Raw genomic sequence first — 26,366 nt, forward strand, 5'->3', positions numbered from 1 at the left:
TTTTCTGTACCTGCTTTATCTCTGCGGGGGTCACTCAGGTCTGCATGTGCCTCACCAGCTCACGTGTGTTTGTTTTTGGGATGTGGAAGGAAACAGGAGAAAATGCAACATGCAAAATCTAAAAAAGAAAAGTTCCAGGTTTCAAACCCAGGCCTTTTTGCTCTGTAATGACTACGAGATTATCACTATTGAAATAACATTGTTTAACAAAGTTATTATTGTTTAAATGCCATAATGGACATTTCTTACCAAAAAAAGGGAATTAGAGATAAGGATAATTAGGAGTGTGACTATATCTCGATACGGCGATATATCACGATATTTTTTCGCACTATCGATTATTGATATGCTCGCGCTAAGTATCAATTTCTATTTTTTTATTTCATTATTTTTTCAAAACTTTTTCTGCTTTTTCACTAAACTGTGCAGGTAGGTCTTCATATAAATGTTGTTACTGTTTGTTGAAAGAATCAGTATATTGTTTACTGGAATATTGCACTATAATGGTGTCACTGGTAAGAAAGACACTATTTTTGGTTTACAGAAAGCACTATTGGAGATAATTATTCATTTACATTGGTATGTTGACACTTATTTACATAAATGTTGCACTAAAATAGTGTCACTGTTCATAGGACACTTTTTCAATTTATTGTCTTTCAGAGATATAAAATAAAAATTTTATTTTTTCATTTAATCTTTTTGTTGTTCTTGTTACTGTATGTCATAGATTATCGTAGATTGATTTCTGACCAATATATCGATAATCGCAGTATCGTCATACCGTGAGATAATTGTTATCGTGAGCTTTGTATCGTGTATCGTCCGTCCTTAAGACTGCTCTACTGTAAAGTGTCTTGGTTATGATTTGGCGCTATACAAATAAAGATTGATTGATTGATTGATCGTGTATCGTATCGTATCGCGAGGTACCCAGAGGTTCCCACCCCTAAAGATAATACGTATCTGTGCAATTGTTTGGAGGACTAAGATTACATCTGTTTTCTTATTTCATTTAAGGTAGAATATGCCTAATATTGTTTCATTAATTCATTAATTCAGTCATTCCCATCTGTGAGTGTATAGGTTGCAATAGTTTTGTGTTTCTTCTAAAGTTTGTCTACAAATCCATGATGATATTCTATGTTATTTGGTAGGAAAGGTAGCAGTTTATTTTGTATTGTAGCACTGAGATTTCAATAACTCAACATATATTAGTATTTATATCAAAGGTAGATGTATCTGCGTGTGTGTACGACTGTGATTAGTGGAAGAATAGTGAAACTTGCCCCCAAGGCGAGTAAAACTTCCGACAGATTTAAAACAAACCCAACAGTTTATGATGGTAATTGGCACATTTGCTTTATTTTGAAAACAGACATTGAAACAATTTGTATTTTTTTTTTTTTTTTTCATAATTTTTCTCACATGGTTGAATTTCTGGATAAGGTTGAAACTGGACATTGCACTCACTGGAACATAGTAAAAGTAATTATTTTATATTTTTTTTGTGTTTGCTCATTTGTTTGGTTTTTACTTTTTAATAATTTTCTTGTAACATCAGTGCAAGAGTGTTTTTTTTTTTTCTTCCCCAATTCATATAAACTGTCATAACAACACCAAAGACATCAAAAAAAAAAAAAAAAGAAGAAGAAGCTGCCACACCTCTTAAGATTTAGTGACTGCAGAAAAGGTTCCTCTTTGAGGGAGAGTTCCCATCATGCATCTGGTTCGATGGTTCATGCTACTGTTTCTCACGTTGGACTGGCAGAACACAAATCGGTATATGTCAAAAGCCAGTTACATCAATACTATAGTTGATTTCTCTCATGTGTTATATGAACAAGTCATTTAAATAGCAACAGGTCCTTTATTGTGAGTGGGAGTGAGCAGAGTTTCTAAAAAGGCTGAATGACTCAAGCAGAGAACAGTTCTTGTTTGGGCTACTCTCGTGTTCTCTGTGCTATTTTGGTGCTTCGGTCATTGCTTCCCAACTGGCAATGCCACACATTTAACGATACATTCTTTTCTCCATTCAGTGTGTTTGTGTTTTGGTTTGTTTTCAAAGCACACGTGCCGTGCTGAAAACCAGTTGCATGGGAAAACCTTCTGTGTTTTTTTTTTTGTGCGTGCATATGCAAGACAGTGTTTATATGTAAAATGTAGTGAAAGAAACAGCATTAACAATGCAAATAATGGATGATGCATTGGCAATGCATTTTTAAATGTGTCGACTTCCAGTTGGGAGGTATAACCCCTGTTATTAAGTTTACCAGTGAAGATGTACTGAAACATAATTTGAATTCGATAATAAGCAACGTTTTCACCAGAGTAACAATCGTGCTTGATCTTCATTTCATCATCACTTCCTCAGTGTTAGCTTGAGCCAAAAAACTTCACGCTGGAAACTCCCCCAACATGAGAAAATCATTGCCACACAAAAAATGACAAACAAATAGAAACGGACTGCCTTCACATCGGTAAGGCAAAGAGCAACCTTTTTAGATTCTTGTTTTCGGGTTATTCTTCATACGCTTATTTCTGCTTTTGCTAGGCTGGCCTTGGCCTTAGTCATCCTTGGACTCAGCGGGCTCCTCTGCAGCATCTGCCGGGGTGGGCTCCTCTGCTTTAGACTCCTCTGTTGAGATGAGGTGAGAGAGAAAAGGCGAGAAAATGAAATAAGGACACATCTAAATTCATTTGTTTCAAGCAGAAATACAGTATAACCTACTATTTTACATTTACAGACAATAATTGAAAGTCCATAGATCAGGGGTTCTCAACCTTGGGGTCGCCAGATGCCTTCAAGAAACAAAAAAATTTTTTTTAGCAATTTGAGCCCAAACTTGCCATATATTAGCCTATTTTTATCACTTTTTCTTGCCATATTTTTGCTTCTTTTTAATGCATTTTTGCTACATTACTCCCATTTTTGTCACTTCTCTACCAAACTCCAATGCTTTCTCTGCACATTTTTTTCCACTTTCAAGACATTTTCTGCACTTATAAACCATTTCCACCACTGCACCACCTATGTCGACCCATTATTGTCACTTTTAATATCTTTTCACTATATTTCATGTTTATTTTGGCAATTTAACAATTTTAATATACAAATTTGAGTTTAAAAAAAATATATATATATAATTTATTTTTATTTATTTTTTCCCCCATTTTTGTGGGTTACCGTAGCATGATGTGAGCCAGCCCCCTCTTTATTTACATGTGTTTACCTTTTGAGTAGGCTATATGTGTTCAACCACCTTCAGGTACAGTGGGGATACCCGGTCTCTTGGAATCTTTCATTTGGGGGTCGTGGGCGTAAAAAGTGGAGAACCCCTGTTATAGACCATCTGAAAGTGACAGCTTAACATTTCCAAAAAAAAAAAAAAAAACCCTGAATATTTTTTGCGCTCACTTGAAGAACTCTGCAATTCTCTTTAGCTCGGAGCGACGCCGGCTCCACTCAAACCTCTACTGTGTCATCCAGAGGATAGAAGATAACATCTGGAACAGCACATCAGCTGTGTAAATAATAAAGGAAGAGAGCGGTCCTAATGGAGCCATGAAGTATGTGAACTGCCAGTGCTCTGCTAACAGCAGCATCTCAGCCTGTCACATCTGATACTGGCTGATGCCTGTTATACGCTACACTATGATAATGAACGGAGAGGAATGCTGATGGAGGGCTATCTGTGATGCATTGCAAAGCCAACGCTAATCCGGTATTTTGGAAAAGATTATTTTACCTCAGGAATATTCAAATTTAAATATGAGGGGCAAATAATTGTCAGCGTCATTGTTTCCAAAAAAGTTGAAAAAATGTTTGAAAGCCAAAATGACAATTAGCAATGGTTCATTCATCTTTGTACAAGCATCACTTATCTAATGACTTATTTCAGTAATATAATCAATAGAATAGAGTTAAATGAAATGTAAGATTTACGAGCTCGCAGTGTGGTGACCTCACACCTCAATGATCTCATGCTCTTTTAATAGAAAGAGGAGACATCAAAGAATGACATCATTGCCACTGGGACCAGAGTGATGGAGTGCCTGTGTGCTGTGCGTGTGTGTATTCATGTCTAAAAGTGCATGTGTGGGTATGAGGCAGAGAAACACACTAAAGAAGCAAAGCGTTTGCGCTGCAGTGTGAGTGACTCACGACAGTGTGAGTCACTGTGGATCTTCCAGATAAAAGCTAATTAGGCTGTTAGCGGGCGTGATAGACCTGAAAGGGTCATCCTGTACCGGCCCCGAGTGAGCCAGTGTAAACACTACTTTATGTCAGTCAGTCATTAAAAGCACAAACCCCTGACATTTGTGGTGTCACAGTATCAGTGTCTCTCGTTACAAACCACCAATTACAATAGGGATTTAAATGCCTGTTTCTTAGTATTGAGAATACAATTATTTTGTTAAGAATGAGAAAACCAAATAGCATGCTATGTGTTAGACCAGTGGTTCTCAACCTTTTCAGCCCACGACCCCCAAACTAAAGGTTCCAGATGCCAGGGACCCCCACTGTACCTGAAGGTGGTTGAACACAGACATGAACAGTCATGTGGAGACAGGGCCATCTATAATGGGGAATAATGGGGAGAGCTTTTTAGGGCCCATCCATGTATTAATTGATCTGAATAATATCCATTGTAATCAAGGAAGTTAAAGGCAGGGTAGGTGATTTTCAAAAACTAGCATGATTTTGAAAGTAGCATCTTCCGAGTGCTCCGCTTTTACCCGCCCCCTCCCCTCTGTGCTCCCTCTAAAGCCACGCCCCTCACTCACATTTACGAGCGCCGGTGCTCCAAAAGTTGACCTCAGCTCATCACTTGTATTGTGCAGAAACTACGTTGTCTTATGTCTCATTCGGCAGTAAGTAAACACTAAACTTTATCATTATATATGTTTAAAAAACGTGACTAAAAACTTGTGCACGCAAGGGGTTGAGAACGAGCAGGGAGACGTGATTGGTTAATAAAAAACTAACTGTCTTTTTTCATTGGTCGAAGTTTTTACAGGTTTACAGCTGCTCCAGTTGACGGATTTTCTTCGTTCCTTTTTCAGAGCACATAAGATCTTAGTTTCTGTCAGGACATAAAGAAAATGTCAACCAAAAACTTAAAAAGTGTATCTGGAGGAAATTACCTACCCTGCCTTTAAGTATTATTTGCTCCATATTATATAGTCATCTTAAAGATGTAAATCCTTGTTTTAATCAGGGGAAAAATGGGTTCAAAGTTACCAAAAATGGTGCAAAAGGTGGTGAAATGGGACAGAGTGGGCAAACACAGACAGAAAAAAGGGTTCAAAGTATCAATATTGGCTGAAAAGTAGGAACAATTAGTTAAACTGTCATATAATGGGCATGACAAAAATAAGCATGAAATATGGTAAAAAGAGGTTAAAAGTGACAATGATGGTTCAACGTATGCAACATTGGGTGGGAAAAATGCTGGAAAATTGATGGAGAAATGGCAGAAATGGGAGTAATGTAGCAAAAATCCATTAAAAGGAGCAAAAATGTGTCAAGAAAAATTGTTGAAAATGGGTTAAAATATCGCAAGTTTATCGATCTTGCAAAAATGGGCTCAAAAATGGCTTTCTTATAAGCATGTGGTGACCCGCTCCCAGTGTCTTGCAACCCCAAGGTTGAGAACCCCTTTGTTAGACAATCAAAATAGATTAGAACTAGTGATTGACGATAATATCGGCCATTCCGCAGATGTTATTAACCGATATAATAACAGGCTTTGCTTCCTTGACCAACCCATAGACATCATATACGTAGACACATCATCCCCCGTGGAGAGGCGTGGCTAAGCGCTGCCATCTTGTGTGTGAGGAGCAGACTGCAGGAGAGCTTGTAAACCAACAAAGCTCAATGATTTCAAAGTAGAATTACTCACTGAATTTACAGATTTCCAAACTGTTTGATTTTTTGGTCAGATATACTGTAGCTATGATACAGTGCTTGATTATCACTTATGTGACTGTGCGTCATTTTCAGATTTGTCTTATGTCTGCATTTGCCTGCTGGCCAACATGATAAATCGTTATTGGTTATCGGCCAAATGAGTTGTGAAATGTCGGCAAATCCATTATTGTGCATCTCTAATCAGAACAAATAACATCTTTTTTAATTAAAACTCTGTATGTCTGTTTCAATTTCCTGTAAATACATCTATGTATGTTGTATGTATGTACATTATATTATGTAGATAACAAACCTTATTTCAAATAACAGTCCTGATCTTTCTTTACCCAACAATTCTTCAACTTTGTCCTTTAAATGTACATTATCTTCTAAATCATGGTCATACCAGAGACCAGAGCTCTTCTATGAGCAACACTCCACTATGGATTGGCGATGATTTGGCGATTGATTGCAAAGCACCAGACTTTGATTTTTGAACATTTCCAAACCCCAAAGGACCAGTGGGCCAGTGGCGTTTCCTTACTGGTAACACATAATGCAGACTACCTTAGTTTAAACATTAAAGCTGAACTTTTTAAAAACGGTATCGTATTTCATTCCAAAGTTGTTTTCATCCACTCTAGATGCCAGTGTGACCACAAACACACACTGCCAAAGTGATTCAGAAACACATTTCTGGTGTTTATCACGGAATGAAAGTTGCGCCAAAACAATGGTGGATGTTGATTTTGTGACTTTTCACGGAAACACTTGAACATGGCCAACGTTCATCGTCTTGTGGATTCATGTCATATCACCAAGAACTCCATAACCAGACCAGAACAGAACAAAAATGGTGTTATTTTTTAAACTTTTCTTGCTTTCGTTCTTACTGAAACTGTTATGAAACTTTTCTGCTTCTGTGCCATCTTCACAATCTTCTATGGGGTTCCTAATCCCACAATGCAATGAGCAAAACCTTTCCAAAGTCCTAGTCACATGATCCTTTGTCCACAAACCCAATGTTTGTGATGGAGGGAAAAAAACAGCCTATGACATTTCTTTCTCTGTATATTCTCCCCTTTTGTGAAAGAAATGCCTTTGATTTATTGATCTGTGAGGCTTTCACTTTGTCTTTATCAGTGATAAAAGACATGATAGGGATAGGGAACACTATATCGAAAATATATTTTGTCAACTAGTAAAAACCGATAATTTCATCACAGGGGACGTAATCCAATCAGAACTCATGTGATCATGTGGTCTTAGGTATTGATCACATCAAATCTGTCTGTGTGTATTTGCTGTCAAACTTAACACTGGCTGCAAACAGATCACATATGCAGGCTCATATAGTTTAACTCTTTGGTGTGTTTATACACCAGTGTTGGGAACGTTACTTTAAAAAATTAATTAGAGTTACTCACTACTTGTTCTAAAAAGTAACTGAGTTAGTAATTGAGTTACTCTATATATAATGAACACTTCACATGTACGTTCTTGTCTATGACCACAATTAATTTAAAGTAGTGTTTGTATCGTCACCTTAAAAATGCCAACTTTTCATCAGACTGCTCCACGCTCACCATCTCTGCTGCTTCATCAAATCTATAGTGTGTGTGTGTGTGTGTGTCGCGTGTGTTGGCACATGTGTAAAAACACTGGCTCTGATTGGCTACCATGAGACATGACGCCGCCTTAGCCAATCATAATCGCTCACCTTGTTTTTAACCCACCTCCTCACTACAGCTGCGTATGAAGCCAGGGGAGCTTTCTGATAACATTTTATTCAATCAATGAATGTAACGCACCACATTTAACGCTAACGGCGTTGTTGCGGCGTAAAAAGTATTTAGTTAGATTACCCCGTTACTGAAAAAATAACGTCGTTATTTTAAACGCCGTTATTCCACACACTGTTAAACACTAAAGTACAATAATTATACTATCCAAATTAAATTTCTCTTTAGGTTTTTTCCTTCACCATTTTCATGAACTCTTAGATGTTGTTTTAACAGTTACCATGTTGGTAGAATTATGATCTCTTAACTATAGCAGACTACTATAGTAAGGCTACTAAAGTTAGCTTGACATTCCACTAATGGTCATATATGCATTGCACATCGTCAGTAACCATGTGCCTTTATCATAAACATGTAAACATTAGGAGTGTGATGATGTCTTTTGGCACTGTTTGTTGAAGGAGCCAATATTTTGTTTACTGGAATATTGCACTATAATGGTGTCACTGGTAAGAAAAATCCTATTTTTTTGTTTACAGAAAGGACTATTGGAGATACTTATTAGTTTACATTGGTATCTTTCAGAGATATACAATAAAAATTTTATTTTTTCACTTCATCTTTTTTTTCTTGTTATGTCATAGATTATCGTAGATTGATTTCTAACCAATATCATTGTTATCGTGAGCTTTGTATCGCGTATCTTATCGTATCGTATCGTGAGGTACCCAGAGTTTCCCACCCCTAGTAAACATGCTGCAGCTGATTCATTACTGACTCTTTATTTTTGTAAAGTAATGTTAGTTTATGATGGAGTTCCCCTGGAGCAGATTGTGAGCAGTTGGAACCAATACTTTTTTTTTTAAGCACTTGTTATAACCATTCTGCTCCCGTGCAAGCTTGCAGCCATCCCATTGAGGTGGTAACTATGACAACAGGGAGTCAGTGCTGTCTAGGTGACCTAGTTTCCAAGTTGTTCTGCAGCTGGTGTGTGTGTGTGTGGTGTGTGTGTGTGCGTGTGTGTGTGTGTGTGTGTGTGTGTGTGTGTGTGTGTGTGTGTGTGTGTGTGTGTGTGTGTGTGTGTGTGTGTGTGTGTGTGTTTTTACCTCACACATCCTCCATTTACTACCTGTCGGGCCCAGGCTGGGAAGCCTTGGACTTCAAAAATATGACTTCAAATCTAGTGCTATGTAAATTCAATGTTATAATTTCATGGCCCTTTGCCTTCTTCTCTGCTGTAATAGGATGTCACATGGCCATTTGTTTTGTAATGTATTAGCCTCTACGTGTGGCCCATAGTCCAAGTACTGGATTAAACACTGAGATGTGCTGGGATTTCCAATAGTGAGGTAGAATTCAGTAAATTATCACTAATGTTGATTCAGTCTAAAGAGGAAATGTCGTCAGCTGTGCAGGTAATGTCAATCCTGCTCCGCGTGAAGCCATGTGGGATCTAAATTATTCATACAACATGCTGGTTTCACTGGCAAACATCACTGCATAGTTTGGTGTATCTTTATTGTAACCCAGATCATACTATGGTGGGAGTTTATTAATGGCCTTAAAACTATTAAAATTGCTGATTTATGTTGAATTTATAGACTTAATCATACCGAATAGTTTTTACATTTAAGCAACTCATATAGGGCTGCTTTTATCCAGTGGTATTTTAGTTTTCTTAGTTGCTACAAAACTCAAAGGCTTCAGAATGGGCAATGCTGATACCAGCAGCCATAAACAATAAGTAATAACACTGATGCCAGCTACATTTTAGACAGGCTGCATTCAGATTTTGTAGCGGGTTGACAAAATGAATGTGTTTTTTTTTTTTTTTTTAGAAAACCAGCAGGCCTGTCTGTTGTGACATGTTTAAGTGTGGATGTGTTTGTGTTCAACCAACAGTGATTAATGAAGGAAAATAAAACATTACTGCCATGTTTAATTTGTGGCAGATGTGCTTCCAAAACAAATGACAAAAGAAGTTTGTGCATGAATAATCACTGGTTATTTCTGTGAGTGAAAGACACAATTGTATTATCCATGGAATGTCTTTGACAGCTGTTATTTTCTCTATGTGGGAGAATGTAGATGAACACTAAGAGATGGGGTGTTTTGCTTAATGGTATTTATTCTGGTAACAGTAATCACTTTTCTGTGGTGCAACATTCCTTAATCTGTATTTCTGAGTTATATTGTGCAATCAAAGTATAAGCACAACACCACTAAAGACAGAGGTGAGATATGCATGGCCTACCTTTACATTGGATTGTCAATATTCTTTAACCAGTGGTAATTTAGTCAATTTATGCACTTATTTCTCCCTCTAGTTTGGTTTAGTGTTGATTTGCTTATTGGGAAACCTGCAGGTGGATGACATGCTGGATGGGTCAGTTAACACTAAACTAGGGAACCATGTTACAGTTCTATGGCTTTCAGATATGTAGTTAAAAATTATTAAAATATGTTTCATATCCAGTTTTCATGCATCTGTCAGTTCTCTCGAGGATCATTTGACTTTTTTTTTTTAAATAATTGAAACCTAGGGGTATACTGACAGAAAAAAGTCTCAGACGCCCACGCCAAAAATATTACTACCACTATTTTCACAGATAAGGAAGTAATTCAACTTTAGTAATTGAGCTTGTAATTGTAATTGCTTTCAATGGTAATAGTAATTGGAAAAAATGGTGGTAGCATAATCGTAATTGAGATGTAATTGAACATGGATATTTGAAGGCGTAATTGTAATTGAAGAATGTAATTGACCACAACCCTGGCTGCTTTCAATGAAACGCTTCACTGAGAGACTCTATGATCTATTTATCTATTGTATCTATCTATGATCTATATATCTACTGTATTTATCTATGATTTATCTATCTACTGTATCTATCTATGATTTATCTATCTATCTATCTCTCTATCTATCTATCTACTGTATCTATCTATCTATGATCAATCTATCTACTGTATCTATCTATCTATCTATCTATCTATCTATCTATCTATGATCAATCTATCTACTGTATCCATCTATCTATCTGTCTATATGTCTATCTATCTATCTATCTATGATCTATCTAACTACTGTATCTATCTATCTACTGTATCTATCTATCTATCTATCTATCTATCTATGATCAATCTATCTACTGTATCCATCTATCTATCTGTCTATATGTCTATCTATCTATCTATCTATGATCTATCTAACTACTGTATCTATCTATCTACTGTATCTATCTATCTATCTATCTATCTATCTATCTATCTATCTATCTATCTATCTACTGTATCCATCTATCTATCTGTCTATGTGTCTATCTATCTATCTATCTATGATCTATCTAACTACTGTATCTATCTATCTACTGTATCTATCTATCTATCTATCTATCTATCTATCTATCTATCTATCTATCTATCTATCTATCTACTGTATCCATCTATCTATCTGTCTATGTGTCTATCTATCTATGATCTATCTAACTACTGTATCTATCTATCTATCTATCTACTGTATCCATCTATCTATCTCTCTATATGTGTATCTATCTATCTATGATCTATCTATCTACTGTATCTATCTATCTATCTACTGTATCTATCTATCTATCTACTTTATCTATCTGTCTATATGTCTATCTATCTATCTATGATCTATCTATCTATCTACTGTATCTATCTATGATTGATCTATCTATCTACTGTATCTATCTATATATCTGTCTATCTATCTATCTATCTACTCTATCTACTCTATCTATCTATCTATCTACTCTATCTATCTACTCTATCTATCTATCTATCTATCTATCTATCTATCTATCTACTCTATCTATCTATCTATCTACTCTATCTATCTATCTATCTATCTACTCTATCTACTCTATCTATCTATCTATCTACTCTATCTATCTATCTATCTATCTATCTATCTATCTATCTATCTATCTATCTATCTATCTATCTATCTATCTATCTATCTATCTATCTATCTATCTATCTATCTACTCTATCTATCTATCTATCTATCTATCTATCTATCTATCTATCTATCTATTTATCTATCTACTCTATCTATCTATCTATCTATCTATCTATCTATCTATCTATCTATCTACTCTATCTATCTACTCTATCTATCTACTCTATATATCTATCTACTCTATCTATCTATCTATCTATCTACTCTATCTATCTATCTAGCTATCTACTCTATCTACTCTATCTATCTACTCTATCTATCTATCTATCTATCTATCTATCTATCTACTCTATCTATCTATCTATCTATCTATCTATCTATCTATCTATCTATCTATCTACTCTATCTATCTACTCTATCTACTCTATCTACTCTATCTATCTATCTACTCTATCTATCTATCTACTCTATCTATCTATCTATCTATCTATCTATCTATCTATCTACTTATCTATCTATCTACTCTATCTATCTATCTATCTATCTATCTATCTATCTATCTATCTATCTATCTATCTATCTATCTATCTATCTATCTATCTATCTACTCTATCTATCTATCTATCTATCTATCTATCTATCTATCTATCTACTCTATCTATCTATCTATCTATCTATCTATCTATCTATCTATCTATCTATCTACTCTATCTATCTATCTATCTATCTATCTAGGAGCAGGGTTGGAGACCCTGGTCTAATCTGACTTTGTGTAGTAAAGGGTGGAACTCTGCCAATAACTGTCCCACACACTCAGCTAAAAGTAATGTCTTGCAGTACCTGCCAATCACACTATAGTAGATCTAACCTATTCTTCTTAATTAGATTTTTTACAGTAGGCCACTGACATTTGATTTGTAAAAGTTTCATTAGTGTAGAACTCAGTGACCTTTTAAACATGGCCCTGAGTTCCCTGGAGTTGCGTACCTTGATTTTCTTTTGTTTGGTTAGGTTTCTCCTTCTCAGCCGTCGGACTGACAGCAGGCACATCGGCTTGTCTGGCCTCTTCCTTTTTCTCTTCACTCTTCTCCTCCTCCTTCTCCTTGGCCGTGACCGTGGTAGGACTCTTGGCTGCCGCCGCTGGAGCCTCCACTTCTTTGGGCTTCTCCTCAGCTTTCTCCACCACCTTTGGCTCCTCTTTTTGAGCTTTGGAGGGCGCCGTGGCCGCCGTTGGAGAGGCTGCCACTGGGGCCGCCGCTACAGGAGACGTCGCTGTCGCAGGCGGCTTTTCCGCAACCGGGCTTTTGGCTTGGCTCTTGTCCTCCTCCTTCTTCTTACTCTCCACCTCTTCGGCTTCGTCGATAGCAGGAGTTTCCTCGCCGTTGACTTTCTTTTCCTCCTCTCCCCCCTCCGTCGCCTCCTCTGCAGCAGCAGGACTGTCTCCCTCCTTCTCCTCCTCTCCGTCTTTCATCTTTTTCCGGGTTATGTGTCCACGGAAGCTGGCCTGTATTTTGGTAGCAGCCTTGTGGGCCTTGTCCTCGGGTTTGTTTGGAGTGCCATCCTGCTCAATCTTCTGGTCCCCATCTTCATTCTTCTCAACCTGTGGTGTAGGAAACAAGTTTAAATTCACAAATAATGTAAGGCATCCAACAGGCTTTCTAAAGAAACCAGCAAAGGTATTGCATTGGCTTATCAAATAGAATTCGAGAAGGCGACTGGACATCCTTCTTTTTTTAGATATTCCTTCACCTGTTTTTTTTTTTGCTGTCACTCTGGATGTTACTCTCAGAACTAGCAAATGTATTGATGGTGTAAGCATAACAAACTGGTAAAGAAGTGGATGCCATGATTCTTTATTCATGAACTAATGTGTTTATGACAAAGTGGGAAAGGTTAGGTTGAGGTTCAAGGACACTATCAAGGTTTGACAGAGTAAAGCGTGGGATTGGATGAGGAATGATGGGTTAGAATAGGACAGAACACACTGTAATATTTGAAAGGGATTCAGTGATATTACCTGCAGCAACTGGATCCAAAGCTGTCCATCAAATAGTGGGTTGTGCTATGACTCAGATATTAATCTAGTCAAAAGAAAACCAAATCAAATCAAAATAATGAATGATGAGCTGTGAAAGTGGCAAACAAAAATTAATCAGTACATTCCAAATGAATATGCAAACAAATCAAGGTAAAAAATATTTATCTTGCAACCGATCAAAAGCTTTTACATGTGCACCTGAAATGAAATTGAATAAGCATGATGAAGCAAATAAAAGAAGTCGAGCAGCATGCAGGCAGTGCAGCAACAGTTATTCAAAAAAAAAAAAAACAAAGAAGTTGTGAGCAAACGTCAGAATCCTAGTGCTTTAAAGTGATCTAATGTTTGCACAGATGTGGGTTTGCTTTAATGGTGGCCAACCAATCATCAGTTTGAGTTTGCCCGTATTTTCAAACCATTCCCTCCCAGTGTGCTCACAAGTGATGCTCAAAGATCTCCATTCTCTGGATCGTGTAGCAGCTCTCCGTCCGGCTGCTAAGGAACGAGCAACCCACAAGAATTTCCTCAGCATTCACTGCCATCCCCCTCCCAACCATCAAAGGTTACCTTGACAACCAGAGTGCTAACTCATCACGGCCCCTGTCTGCTGGTTGGTGCTATGAAAGACTATATGTCAGCCTGATTGGCAGCGTACCTGACCCCTCAGGGCGCAGGCCAATGCGAACACGTAAATCAGGCGGGGGGAGCGGTCAGCGTGGATGGTGACAGAATGCGGTGTCCAGTGCATGTGGATGCATTAATGTTTGTGACATCAGCCAGCAGCATCTCATTAAAGGAATTAGTGTGGTGATGTTTTTCTCTAATACAGCCCCAATCAGTTTGTTTTCCCTGATATTATGTCTCTAATAGTGTCATTACTTTTCTTATGAGGTTAGGCTGAGGCAGCTGCCTCTCTGAGTGAGAGATCACAGTGATTTAAGAGCCAGGAGAGGTGAGGGAGGGGGACTAAACCAACACACCATCTTCAGGGTCAGTGTGTCAGTACAATATTGGAGCAGTGAGGCCAAGGTATAGCTGCATTGGTGTATTCACCATCTCCATCTTAATTCCCCCTGGGTTCAGGGTGTAAACCCAGCCTCTGGCCTGACTGCAGGTGTTTAATAACAATAATAAAGAAGAAAGGATCGTGATGGTTTTGCAAGGGTTTGCAGGTTGAGGATAGTTTTGTAATTTTTACTTCTTCGATTTTTTTTAACCAGGAAAAAAATCTGCCTGTCTACAGTATGTACAGTATTATCTATTAGATATTTTACCTTATACCGGAGATTTCCAACCTTTTTTGAGTTGTGACCCCATTTTGATATCACAAATTGAAGCCATATTGTTTATTAAAGTGCACCACCTCAGACATTTCTATACTGCATTTTATTTGAAGATTTATAGATATAGATTTATATTTGAGAACGTTTAAGTATAGGATATACCGTTATTTTATGTTTATTGTGATGTGCGTTTGAAAAAGAATAAGAATTCAAAATAAATACAATTTTAATCCAATTACTAGACATTTCAGGCAACTCCACATGGTTAAGAAACACTGCCTTACACTGTAGTGCAAATTCCTGGGGTGGAAAACAGACATTTAGCAAGTATAAAAAAAAGGCAAACAAACTAACAAGGCTTATAACCTTACCTCATAGAATTAATTTAAATAGATTTTTCTTAATTTTTCAAATATTGTGAAATTGCCAATATGAATTACAATCTAGAAGGTAGCATTATTACATCTACTTGATGATGGCAAATTGAATTTGTGTCCAACCCCATTGGTGCTAACTGACCACTTCATTCTTCATATAGGATTACTTCCTGGCTAGAATAGGTGAGTCAGACAGACAGAAGGATGAGGTAGACAAGGGTGTTTGGGAATACAGGGGTATGACATCATTATTGGAACAGAGAGGATGCGTTTGAGTGGAAATGTAATAAAATTCAAGGAGAGTGCAGAATGATCTCATGGACACTGGAAGAAACATCCCCATCAATGTTTTTAGCCACAAGTGGGAACATCAATGTTTCAATTATTGATATTTTGTCTGTGCATCACCCTTGAAAAGTGCTTTGCTGTGATTTTCACCCATGAGACACACAACCTCCCATGTTAATTTTATTACCGCCGTATTATACAGTGAACCAAAGGTTAATCGTCAATGAAAATCTCATGTCATCACACAATCATCCCTGTAGATTTTTAAAACCCTCTTTTTCCTTCCATGTGAACCCCAGTCACGTCCGTTCCTGCAGAAGCTATCCCACCCTACCCCTACGCCTTTACACAGCACTTCATTCATAAACACAGCCCAGTGCAACCCAGTGGTACAGCGCCCTGCCAGGTACACGCCGTCTAATTGTTCACACCAAGACTGTGTGATGTATGAGCTCCTCCTTCATTAATGCTCAGTGAGGAAACATGGTTGCATTGACACCTTAACCAAACCACTGCCTGCGGTGTTTGAATGCAGTCTTACTGGTTGCATAGATGCCAAACAAAAAGTCTGAAATGCTTGCTAGTAGGATACAGGGACATCTAAACATGCAAACAGGTTATCTGAACTACAGAGTTCAAACCCATCCTGTGTAGTTTTTCTGTTGGGGGGCCAAATGGTTGCAGTAAAATGTTGCTCCGTCTTGTTCTGTCCATGAGTGGGCACTAGCCTCCGTGAGAACCACACCCTTAGTGTCAATGGCTGTAGCCTTTCTGCACACACACGGTAACCATCCCCCGTTTTTTTTCATGACTTGGTGGCACACATTAACCTCCTTCCCACCACCTCATCCGGAGTGCCATTAGGGACTTGTTTCAGTAGGGGTGAGGCAACAAGGAAGAGGAGGGTTAAAGTAATGAGGATAATGTTGGCTGGATTACCACAGAACAACCACTCACACTAATGCATACACTGGACGAAAACACGAAAATAAGCTCTTTTTTTATGTTATTCATATGCATTCCAATCAGGCAGGGGAGTGTGATATTTGCCTTGCCTCTTCACCCATGGACATATCAGATTATTAAAGGAAGATGCATTGATAACTGTGAGCTAAAGAACATTGCTTGAACCAGTCCAACAGGTGCATCTGATGAATTTCTGAAGAGGTTGGAATACTGAGCTCAAATGCTCTCATGGATACCCAACCCCCGATGAAATCTTTGTTCAAATAGACCATTTTCAAACCATAGAAAAACCATGAGATACCCCCACTTCCTGCAATGATAGCTCACTTGTGGAAAGCTCTGGCACGATTTTACTGGCTGTATGTCTGCCTTTTTCTGCATGAACCATCCAGACACTAAAGCCTGGCTGCTGTCTGAAGCCGCTGTACATGTCCCCCTTTTCTCTCTCTCTCTCTCTCTCTGCCGTCTTTCACTCTGCTAGCACCAAGCCTTCCTCTACCCACTCACTCTCCCTCTCTCTTACTCACACATACACGTAGACACACAGTCACAGTGGAGCACCACACCCTTTCAGCCGGCTATCTCCTGCAGATAAGGAGAGGGGGGCTCAGGTGGTTACCGCCTCTGCTCAACCTCTCTTCCTCCGTTTGACAGAGAATCCATGAGCGATGTTAGAGGAAACATTGTTTCTTTTTTTTTTTTTACGGTCACACTGGAGAAAAAATATGCCTCGCATCAACTAATAAGTGACCATATGCCAGCCTCATTACTGCGTTTAATTCAATTACAACCGGCTTTCTGCTCTGAACAAAGGCTCTGCATTAGCCGCTGATCTCATAGGGACTGGGGGATGAGCATGTGGGGGGGGGAGAGGAAAGTGGTCAGGGATGCTGGGAGGAAGAGAGGGCCCAGGGTTGGACATGTGTCCAGTATTTTGGGGGGTGGGGTTGGTAGAAGCAGGATTGGAAGAATGTGGGCTGTGGCTGAAGCTTGAAGCCTGGAAAGGGGATGGGGGGGGGGGTTCTTTTAGAGGAACACTAAAGCAAGTTTAGAACCAATGAAGGAGGAGAAAGACTGAAAATAAGATTGTAGATTAGACACAGTATTAAATAATATGCAAATTCAGGAAGCTTAAAATGATTACATGTGCAAATTTCCTGGTTCACGATAACAAAAAAAAAGACTTAAATGAACAGCTCATATAGCCACTCCCATCGTGTGGATATTTCACTTTACGCTTCACAATGGCGCGTCGCACAGCAGTGTTGTCACGACAACCATGCTTTTTGCTAATCCATCCGTGAAGACCACCGACTCCTGTCTGCATTCATCTATTCTCCCAAAACAGCAGCTCGAAGATAAGATGAAGATAAGTGCTCGCAGGCCACGAGGTGATTGAATTAATTTATTTATTTTTTCTCTCTGTGGTGAGGCGCGCACTCTCCAGCGTCGGCAGAAGCCTCACCCACATGGCTGCAGTGTGCCGGCTTCTCACCGCTTCCTTCTTCTTCCCTGTGGTCTCTACCACCTCCCTGCCTTTACTTTACTTCTCCAAACAGTATCAACACACTTTCTCACCCACACATCTTTCTTTTTACAATTTAAAAACTATCATTTATCCCTATATTCCTCCCTTATCATGCAGCGTGTATTCACCCTAATTTCAACCCCTTTTCGTGTTTTCTGCCTCCATCAACCTCCATGTGGACTAAACACACTCCACCCATCACCAGTTTTCTTCTTCGAAATGAAAACCAGCAACTCCTGCATCCTTTTATCTCTCTGCTTTAGCTAATATGACTCATCCGGACTGACATTTAAGAAACAATCGAGTGCTATCGGAATCTGGCATGGTGTGGCTTTGATTAAATCAAACCAGTTTGATATCAGAGCATCAGAAACCAGGCCTTGGTTATGGGTGCTACCTTTTTTTTTTTAGCGTATCCTCTTTAGCAGTGAGACCACAGCCAGGGGTTCCCAGCACCGCCCTTTAACACCCTTTAAACGAGTGAACACTTCATAGTAGCAGTCATTGACAGCAACCACTTATAAACCTGGAGGGCTGTGATAATCCATTTATACTCATTTATTCCCATTGTATTCCCATGAGGCCACTGACAGGACGGTGCTGCTCACTCAGTCCGTACCCCACCCTTTTTTTTCACCCCCATGCACACTATGGAAATGTGCTTTCCTGTGTTCTTCTTTAAGATAAAACCAACACCTGGTGAGGGAATCTCGAGGTACGTCTAATTAATCTGAAGCAGCACAGACAATGGCTCATAATGAGCCATCAGTGAGTGTCTAACAATACAGAATCTGTCAAGCACCACTGCAAACATCCTTCACTTTTTTTTTTTTTTTTTTTTTAAGGAGATTGATTAATAGCAGGAAACAAGAAGCCATCGTGTTCCAGGCTTATCCCCTCCTTCTATTCATGTACAGTGTGAGGTCTGGGAGGCATTGTGGCAACATCCATTCATGCAGGATAATCACATTAACAAGGCGTGTCTGAGCACAGGGGATAGGTTTTAAAAGGCATGCCCTGCTCAAGAGTCAAAGGGAAATTTACACCTTTCCTTTCCTCTGTTCTCTTCCCCCCTTTAATCTCACTACAAAAAGCATCTGTCACAAAGTTCAGAGTTGAGATGTATCGTTTAATCAAAAGAAGGAGCTGAGAGAGGAAAATCATTTTACCGGCTTGGTTCTTCTTATGCAGCACAGCATTGTTGGAGTTGAAGTATCCTCCCTTTTTCTTCTCTGTTCCTTTTTTCTTCCTTCTTTCCTCTCTTTCACTTCTTCTCCCTCACCCTACCTCTATCTCGCTCTGTCTATCTCTCTTTCTTGCTTGCTTTCTTTCTTGCACACTCACACACACACACTCTCCCTCGCTCTCTCTTTCACACTCTCTTTCTGGCTGTATCAACAGCTAAGGCGCCCAGTACATTTACTCATCCCAGTTTGCACACAAACGTTCTTCAGTCTGCTCTGCCTGGTTGAAACTCTCCGTCTCTCTCTCTTACTCGCCCGCCTCACAATGACTACAAGCCCTCCCTTTTAACCCCTCCCTTTCTCCTCGCTCCCTCCATCCCTTTTCTCCTCCTTCTTTTTCCCTTCACACCATCACCCTCCTCCTCTCCTCACTCACAGTGATGGACCCCCTCCTCAGCACCCGCACCTCCTTCACAACGGCACCTCCTCTTTTTTCATCTTCTCATCCTCCTCTTCCCTTTCAGTCAAGCACCAGCAAAAGAAAAAAGGATGCGGCCCCACCCTAAAAAAGCTCCTTAAAACCCTCCAGTCAGGTTTCACCTGGAATATCTTTGTGCAAACTCCTCTTTTTATGGGGTTTCACTCAAAAACACACACATTTCTTTGAAAAAACATTTTGAAGTGATTTTTAAATGAAGTCCAGGATCTCTCTCTCAGTCTCTCTTACACTTTTTAAGAATCACACACATTTAAAAGGAGCCAGCATACATCCATATCACCATGGCAATGCCAAAACTGTGTTTCCTAACCAAATTTGTCAAGAAGCTCCATCCTGGAAAGAAATTTTGCGATTTCATGCATGTACATACACAGATATACACACACGCACACGTACACACACTGTATGTTTAGGACACGTCACCCACGCAATCAACCCAACCACCCCCCATCACTATAACCAGCTCTCTCTGTTCTCATGGAAACACAAGCAGATAGACCAGAAAGTAAGTGTGTGTGTGTGTGTGTGTGTGTGTGTGTGTGTGTGTGTGTGTGTGTGTGTGTGTGTGTGTGTGTGTGTGTGTGTGTGTGTGTGTGTGTGTGTGTGTGTGTGTGTAATAAAGAGGATTCAAGGTAGGAGGAGGAAGAGGAGGAGGCATGAACGCCGGGTGTGGCAGACAGGCGCTTTCCTCCTATCTATTCTCTCTCTCTTTCTTCTCTCTCTCTCTCTCCCTCTCCTCTCTCTCTCCTCTCTCTCTCTCCTCTCTCTCTCTCTCTCCTCTCGTCTCTCTCTCTCTGCTCTCTCTCGTCGTCCTCTCTCTCGCTCTCTCTCTCTCTCTCTCCTCTCTCTCTCTCTCTCTCTCTCTCTCTCTCTCTCTCTCTCTCTCACACACACACACACACACATTCATTGGCACACACTCCAGTTTATTTGTGCAGGCTCTGTATATGTATTAATGTATTATTCCCATAACTACATATAAAACAATTACCATATAGCGAAGCTAGCAGGCGTAGACTCACGCAACCACACACTCCTATTTGTCTTTTCTAATGAAAACACACACACAGACCTGGTGTAGGACTGCTGAGTGGGCATGATCAGCAGTTGCCTGCTTTACATACCAGTTCACAGCTCCCTGTTCTCAAGGGTGCATCTGCACCAACACAGTGATCAGCATCAGCTATTAGCAAAAACAACCATTAATGGATACATATGTAGATATAACATTTCTGTAAACTCTGATGTTAGTTCAGCAAACAGTTGCACCTCATGTTTCCCCCAGCTTGTCCTTAAAGGGCGGTATTATGAAAAAATGACTTTTTAATGGTTTTGCTACAGTGATATACATTCATTTAGCCTCATTCAGAGGGCTAAAGATGGAAATGTTCTGTTTCCTCCCTCCCTTGTTATTCCACATTTTGTAAAAAGTCAGCTCCAAACAGGCGAGTTGGATTTTCCCCGCTACTTGACATCACATCGGGGAAACTCCTCCTCCTGACAATCCTGGCTCCTCCTACCCTATGAGAATGTGAGCTCCTCCCTCTCAAACTACCTCACAGCTAAAACAAAACATTGCGGTTAAATATAGAATATGTATTATACTTTATTGTTATGTATGTAAAGCTACATACACAAAATGTGTTCTCTGCATTTAACCCCACGCTGAGGAGCAGTGAGAAGCAACGGTGTAGAACCCAGAGAGCAGTTCCATTTTCAGTACCCGTTATATTGCCTCGTATCACCTTTGACTTGATCTGATGTGTTTGTGACACAATGCAAGGCAGCGGTTGGACAAAACAAATGATTATTACCTTAAATGCACTATTCCTGGAGTTAATAGAGATGAGGAGGAGAAGAAAGTGACTTAGCAACAGGGGTGGATTGGCCATCTGGCATCCCGGATATCGTTCCGTTGGGCTGTCGACCTAAAGTAAGCCGGTCCCGTCCGCTAGGTTTTTGTTTTTTGTTTTTTTGTTAACGAGTGAGTGACATGGTAACAGGTGGCTAAAAATGGTCCAAAAGTCGCAAAAATGTTGCAAGAAAAGAGAGAAAGTGACTAAAATAGGCCAAAAGCAGTTACAGTGGCCAGAAAAATTGCAAATAAAAAGGATCCAGGTGGTATTAAATGGCAAAGGGGAGCTTTAATAGGCAAAATGTGGCAAACAGTGAAAAAAAAGCAAAAATGTGGAACAAAAAAAGGCAAAATGTAGGGAAGAAAGAAACAAGTGGCATTAATTGGGCAAAAGTTATCTTATATGGTGATCGCTTTGGTGATCAGTGATCTCCCTCGCAAGAGCGAGGTATGAAGTCTGCGTCTGTAGATACGCCTACTCATGAATATGCATAAGTACGCCCCAAAACAGCTTCTTTATAGAACTGCTCAGAAAATGACTTTTCAGAGAGGCTAAAACTCTGGAAAACAGGCGAGTTTGGGAAAATAAACCTCAAATACTATGTTGTTGGGGTTCTTAGAACAAATGGAGATGGGTGAAAAATAGCATAATACTGGACCTTTAATGATCATCAGTCATTCTTTGATTGTACCACCATGCTGTTGTTTATAATATATTTGTAAGCCGGCCTTAATCCTGTCCTATACCTACCGAGAGCTACACTAAGATATTTACACCCTCTATGAATGATGTTTTACACATTTCAGGTGCTAAACTTTGTTTTTTCATTTATCAATAAAAAGTTGCCTGACAAATAATTATAGATGGGATGAGGTGGAAATGTGATCACTTACACACCAGTGTCATATGGTGAGGTTCATTGATGGTGACACACTGACTGTTTCAGAATCCCAATTACAAACACATGTATAGGGTGATGCTCTGTAAGCAGGCAGAGCCACACAGTAATGATCTTTTAAAGCAGAAGTATCATGACAGGATGTGTTAATTACTAATTTTGCTTTGTGTAAAATCACCTCATTCCCTACGTGAAGCATCAAAGGCTTTAATTATTATGATGCTAATAATAATATGGAATTGTATGTGTCAGTGTAAGATTTGTTGTATTGATTGAGTTGATAAGATTAATAAATAAACACATACAATTCTCCTCTCCGACTTTGCCAGCATGAAATGTCCAATGCAGTGTTAATTTTGTTGACTAAGCATTTTCCTTATAGTTTTTGTCAACTACATATTTTTAAGTAACAATAACTAGACTATGACTAATTGAAAAAATACATGTTAACAAAAACCATACCAAAATAAAAGTATATTTTCATCAACTAATTTAAACTGAACTATTATTTCATCACATGGGACAAAATCCAATTTGAACTCATGCGATCATGTGATCCATGTTACATTTATTACATCAAATCAGTGTCATGTGTATTCACAAACATTAACACGTCCCATATACGGTTGTTGATCAATGATAAATTTATCTTTTTTTTTTTTTTTTTTTAAAAAAGCATGTAAATGAAATAGTCCTGATGATTACATTTTGACTAAAACGAAATCAAAATTTGCTGTCAAAATTAACACGATTCCATTGTCAGTTGTTTCAGCACTTTTTAAAAATTATTTTTACCTTAAACATATTTAATGTTGCCATCACATATTTTGTGACTCATCACATTTTGATGAATCCTATGCTGTAGTTTGGTTTTGCAGATGCTGTCGTATGTCATTGCATCAAATGTTTAATTACCCTCAACCTTTAAAACCACATTGTTCAGAGAGATGTGATTTCACCACTGAGTGCCTTATTCCCCAGTGGATTACTTTGATTTTGTGCCTCACTGATGTTTGTCTCAGTTTTTAAATGAAGGAATTAAAAAAAATCTACTATTTTTAACAAAAAAATGACCAAAATGTCAGAATTTATGTGGAAAACGAATATATTAATGGATAAAACCTGACCACACATTGTATACACATTTCATGTTTTGAACAGGCTTTTAAAATTAATAATTGCTGAATGATTTCACATACCCCAAAATGATACATATTCCAATTATTGATCTAAATCAATATGATTAGTCACAATTTAAGGTTTAGGAAGGCATTTGGCTAGTATTGAGAAGGAGGTAAGTAATGTTTTATTTATATAGCACCTTTCACAGACAGAGGTCACAAAGTGCTTTACATATCAACTCAGGTGCGATACCCAAAAGGTAAAAATCATTCAAACGTAAAAAACTAAATAAAGGATCCTGAGAAAAACAGTTTACAATGTCTTGGTGTGGTATAGGGTGACTTTGTGTTATGTACATTTCTTACAATCAGGTGAATGTCCACCCATAGAGATTCTGTGCTAAATTGTCTACGTTTACACAAATAAGCAAGTAAGTAAACTTTATTTATAGAGCGCTTTTCACAGGTAAAAACCACAAAGTGCTGTACAAACATTTCAGTATCATCCCCTCTGAAGAGAACATGGAAGAACAGTCACAAATAACATGGGAGACAAGAACGGGAGAACTGTGGGTCGCCAAGGGCATTGAAGGCGCCCCGTATTTAGATGAAAAATGGGAAAACAACATAAGGAGAGGTGATAAATAAAGCTTCTTAGATGGAGTAGATATACTTAGTTGATCCCCAACGGGCAAATCGGGGAGTCAATTTTTGTGTTAAAGCTTAGTGGTGTAAATAGTTAGCAGAGGTGAAAGTCCAACTGGTGCGGCACATTTGCCTCAGTGTGTGTGTTTGTCGTATGACAGACTGGTGTTCAGAGTGTGTCCAGCACCAATGTTTCTTTCCACGGTTCTTGACTTCCAATTTTTGGATTATTTTGATAAAATGATATTGTTCCTTTGTGGATCCATTTGCACCCGCCTAAGCTAAAATAAGCTGCAGTGCAGCTCGATACGGACCAATACAAGTAAAAATAATAGATAAATAGTTAGATAGGTACATTTATTTTAGACCATCCAGTGCATGCGTAAAACTGCATATATTCCCATTGTATACAGTTTTGTTCTTATGGGCATGAATAATTAATACAGTAATTCATTAATTGACTAAATACTTAATGATGTAAGTTTTCTTTGTTTTAGCATTTCTTCTTTCATTGGTAATATTTATTGATCCTCTGTAAATAAGTAATTTCCCCCTGGATCATTAAAGTATATCTGATTCTGAGTCTTAAAGCCCTGGGGTGGACACCAGGGTCCTTTCTGTGTGGAGTTTGCATGTTCTCCCAGTGCTGCATGGGCTTCCTCCCACAATCCAAAAACATGACTATAGGGTTTATTGGAGTCTCTAAATTGCCCGTACAGTGACTGTGAGTGTGAGTAGTTGCGTCTGTGTTTCCCTGAGATGGACTGGCGCCCTGTCTAGGGTGTACTCCCAGTGTGAGCCGGAGATAGCCACCGGCAGACCCCCGCACCCCTAAAAACAGGAACAAGCATGTGTGAAGATGGATGGATGGATGATTCTGAGTCTGATTTATTTTTTATTCATGAATCCCTTTAAGTGAACCAGTCAGTCGAAACTATGCAGTTGATGGATCAACATTTGAAAATCACCTCATATTCAAACTTCACGGTGACAAATAAATCGTTCAAGAAGAAAAGACGAATGGTTGGATTTCAACAATGAAACAGAATCAAATCTGAAGCAAATCCAAGGCTTAGGCTTGGCTTGTGCTGCCTGTCTGAACAAACTGCACCTCACCGTGTTAATGTATGGATCACTTGTTCAATTGCTTTGCTAAGCAGCTACATCTGGCCACAGGGATCAATAACTGCACATTGTTCTGTAAGAAGTAAAGAAACAATGGTGTTCTACAGAGGGATGTGTTTCATGTAGTCTTACAACTAAATTCAAGACTTTTCTGATTCATCCACCAGAATCAAGACAATCTCAAGCTAACTCAGTGTGACATCTTGCTAATATCTTGTCCCAGTAACTCACTAAAAAGTCTCCAGTTAATCCAGAATGCTGCATCGAGAATACTAACAGGAGAGAGCATATTTCTCCAGTATTGGCTTCCCTTCATTTGCGTCCTGTTAAATCTAGAATATAATGAAAAATCCTCCTGTTAGCATACAAAGCTCTACATGATCAAGCTCCTGTACTGTCAATCTTAAAGTCCTATTAGTGCCCTATCGTCTGGGAAGAACACTCCCTTCTCAGTTTGCTGGCCTTCTGGAAGTTCCAAACGTGTGTAGAAGTAGAACAGGAGGCAGAGGTCCTCGCCTTTGGAACCAGCTCCCAGTCTTTGTACGGGAGGCTGTTACTGTCTCCACCTTTAAGGCTAAACTCAAAACCTACTTATTCACAAAAGCGTATACCGTATAATAGCGTTAACCTAACCGCCAGGAACCAAGCCCGACACTGAAAAATAGGAACTAAAAACTAAGATTCCATAGTAGAACACCAACACAATAGATTGATGCTTTAAAACAGATTATGTATGGCTCGCGAATTAATGCCTGTGGCAACATGTGGGTCCCAGGGTGAATCCAGTTGAGAACCCCTGTTCTATATCATTGTTAAAAAAAAATGTGTACACATGAAAAAAAAAATGTAAATGTTAAATAAATATCTAAATGTGAAATCGGTCACCAAGTGTAAAGATAAATGTTTAGAAATTATGCAAAGTGCACAAGTCAGTACCTGTCGATCACAAGGCCCCGCCCCCACACCACTGA

The 26,366-nt window shown here is 38.9% G+C and overlaps 1 protein-coding gene across 1 annotated transcript; it reads right to left on the reverse strand.

Annotated features, from left to right (window-relative positions):
* Nucleotides 1-1,678: 1,678 nt before the first annotated feature.
* gap43 (growth associated protein 43) lies at nucleotides 1,679-19,591 on the reverse strand. Its single transcript, XM_028465488.1, has 3 exons — nucleotides 19,237-19,591; nucleotides 12,575-13,187; nucleotides 1,679-2,638 (listed from the first exon to the last, which is right to left on the reverse strand). Exons 1-3 carry the CDS (start codon nucleotides 19,264-19,266, stop codon nucleotides 2,568-2,570), a joined length of 714 nt encoding a protein of 237 aa, XP_028321289.1. The 5' UTR covers nucleotides 19,267-19,591; the 3' UTR covers nucleotides 1,679-2,567.
* Between the last annotated feature and the right edge of the window lie 6,775 nt (nucleotides 19,592-26,366).

Source organism: Gouania willdenowi, chromosome 13, assembly GCF_900634775.1.
Source record: "Gouania willdenowi chromosome 13, fGouWil2.1, whole genome shotgun sequence".
Taxonomy (NCBI): Eukaryota; Metazoa; Chordata; class Actinopteri; order Blenniiformes; family Gobiesocidae; genus Gouania; species Gouania willdenowi.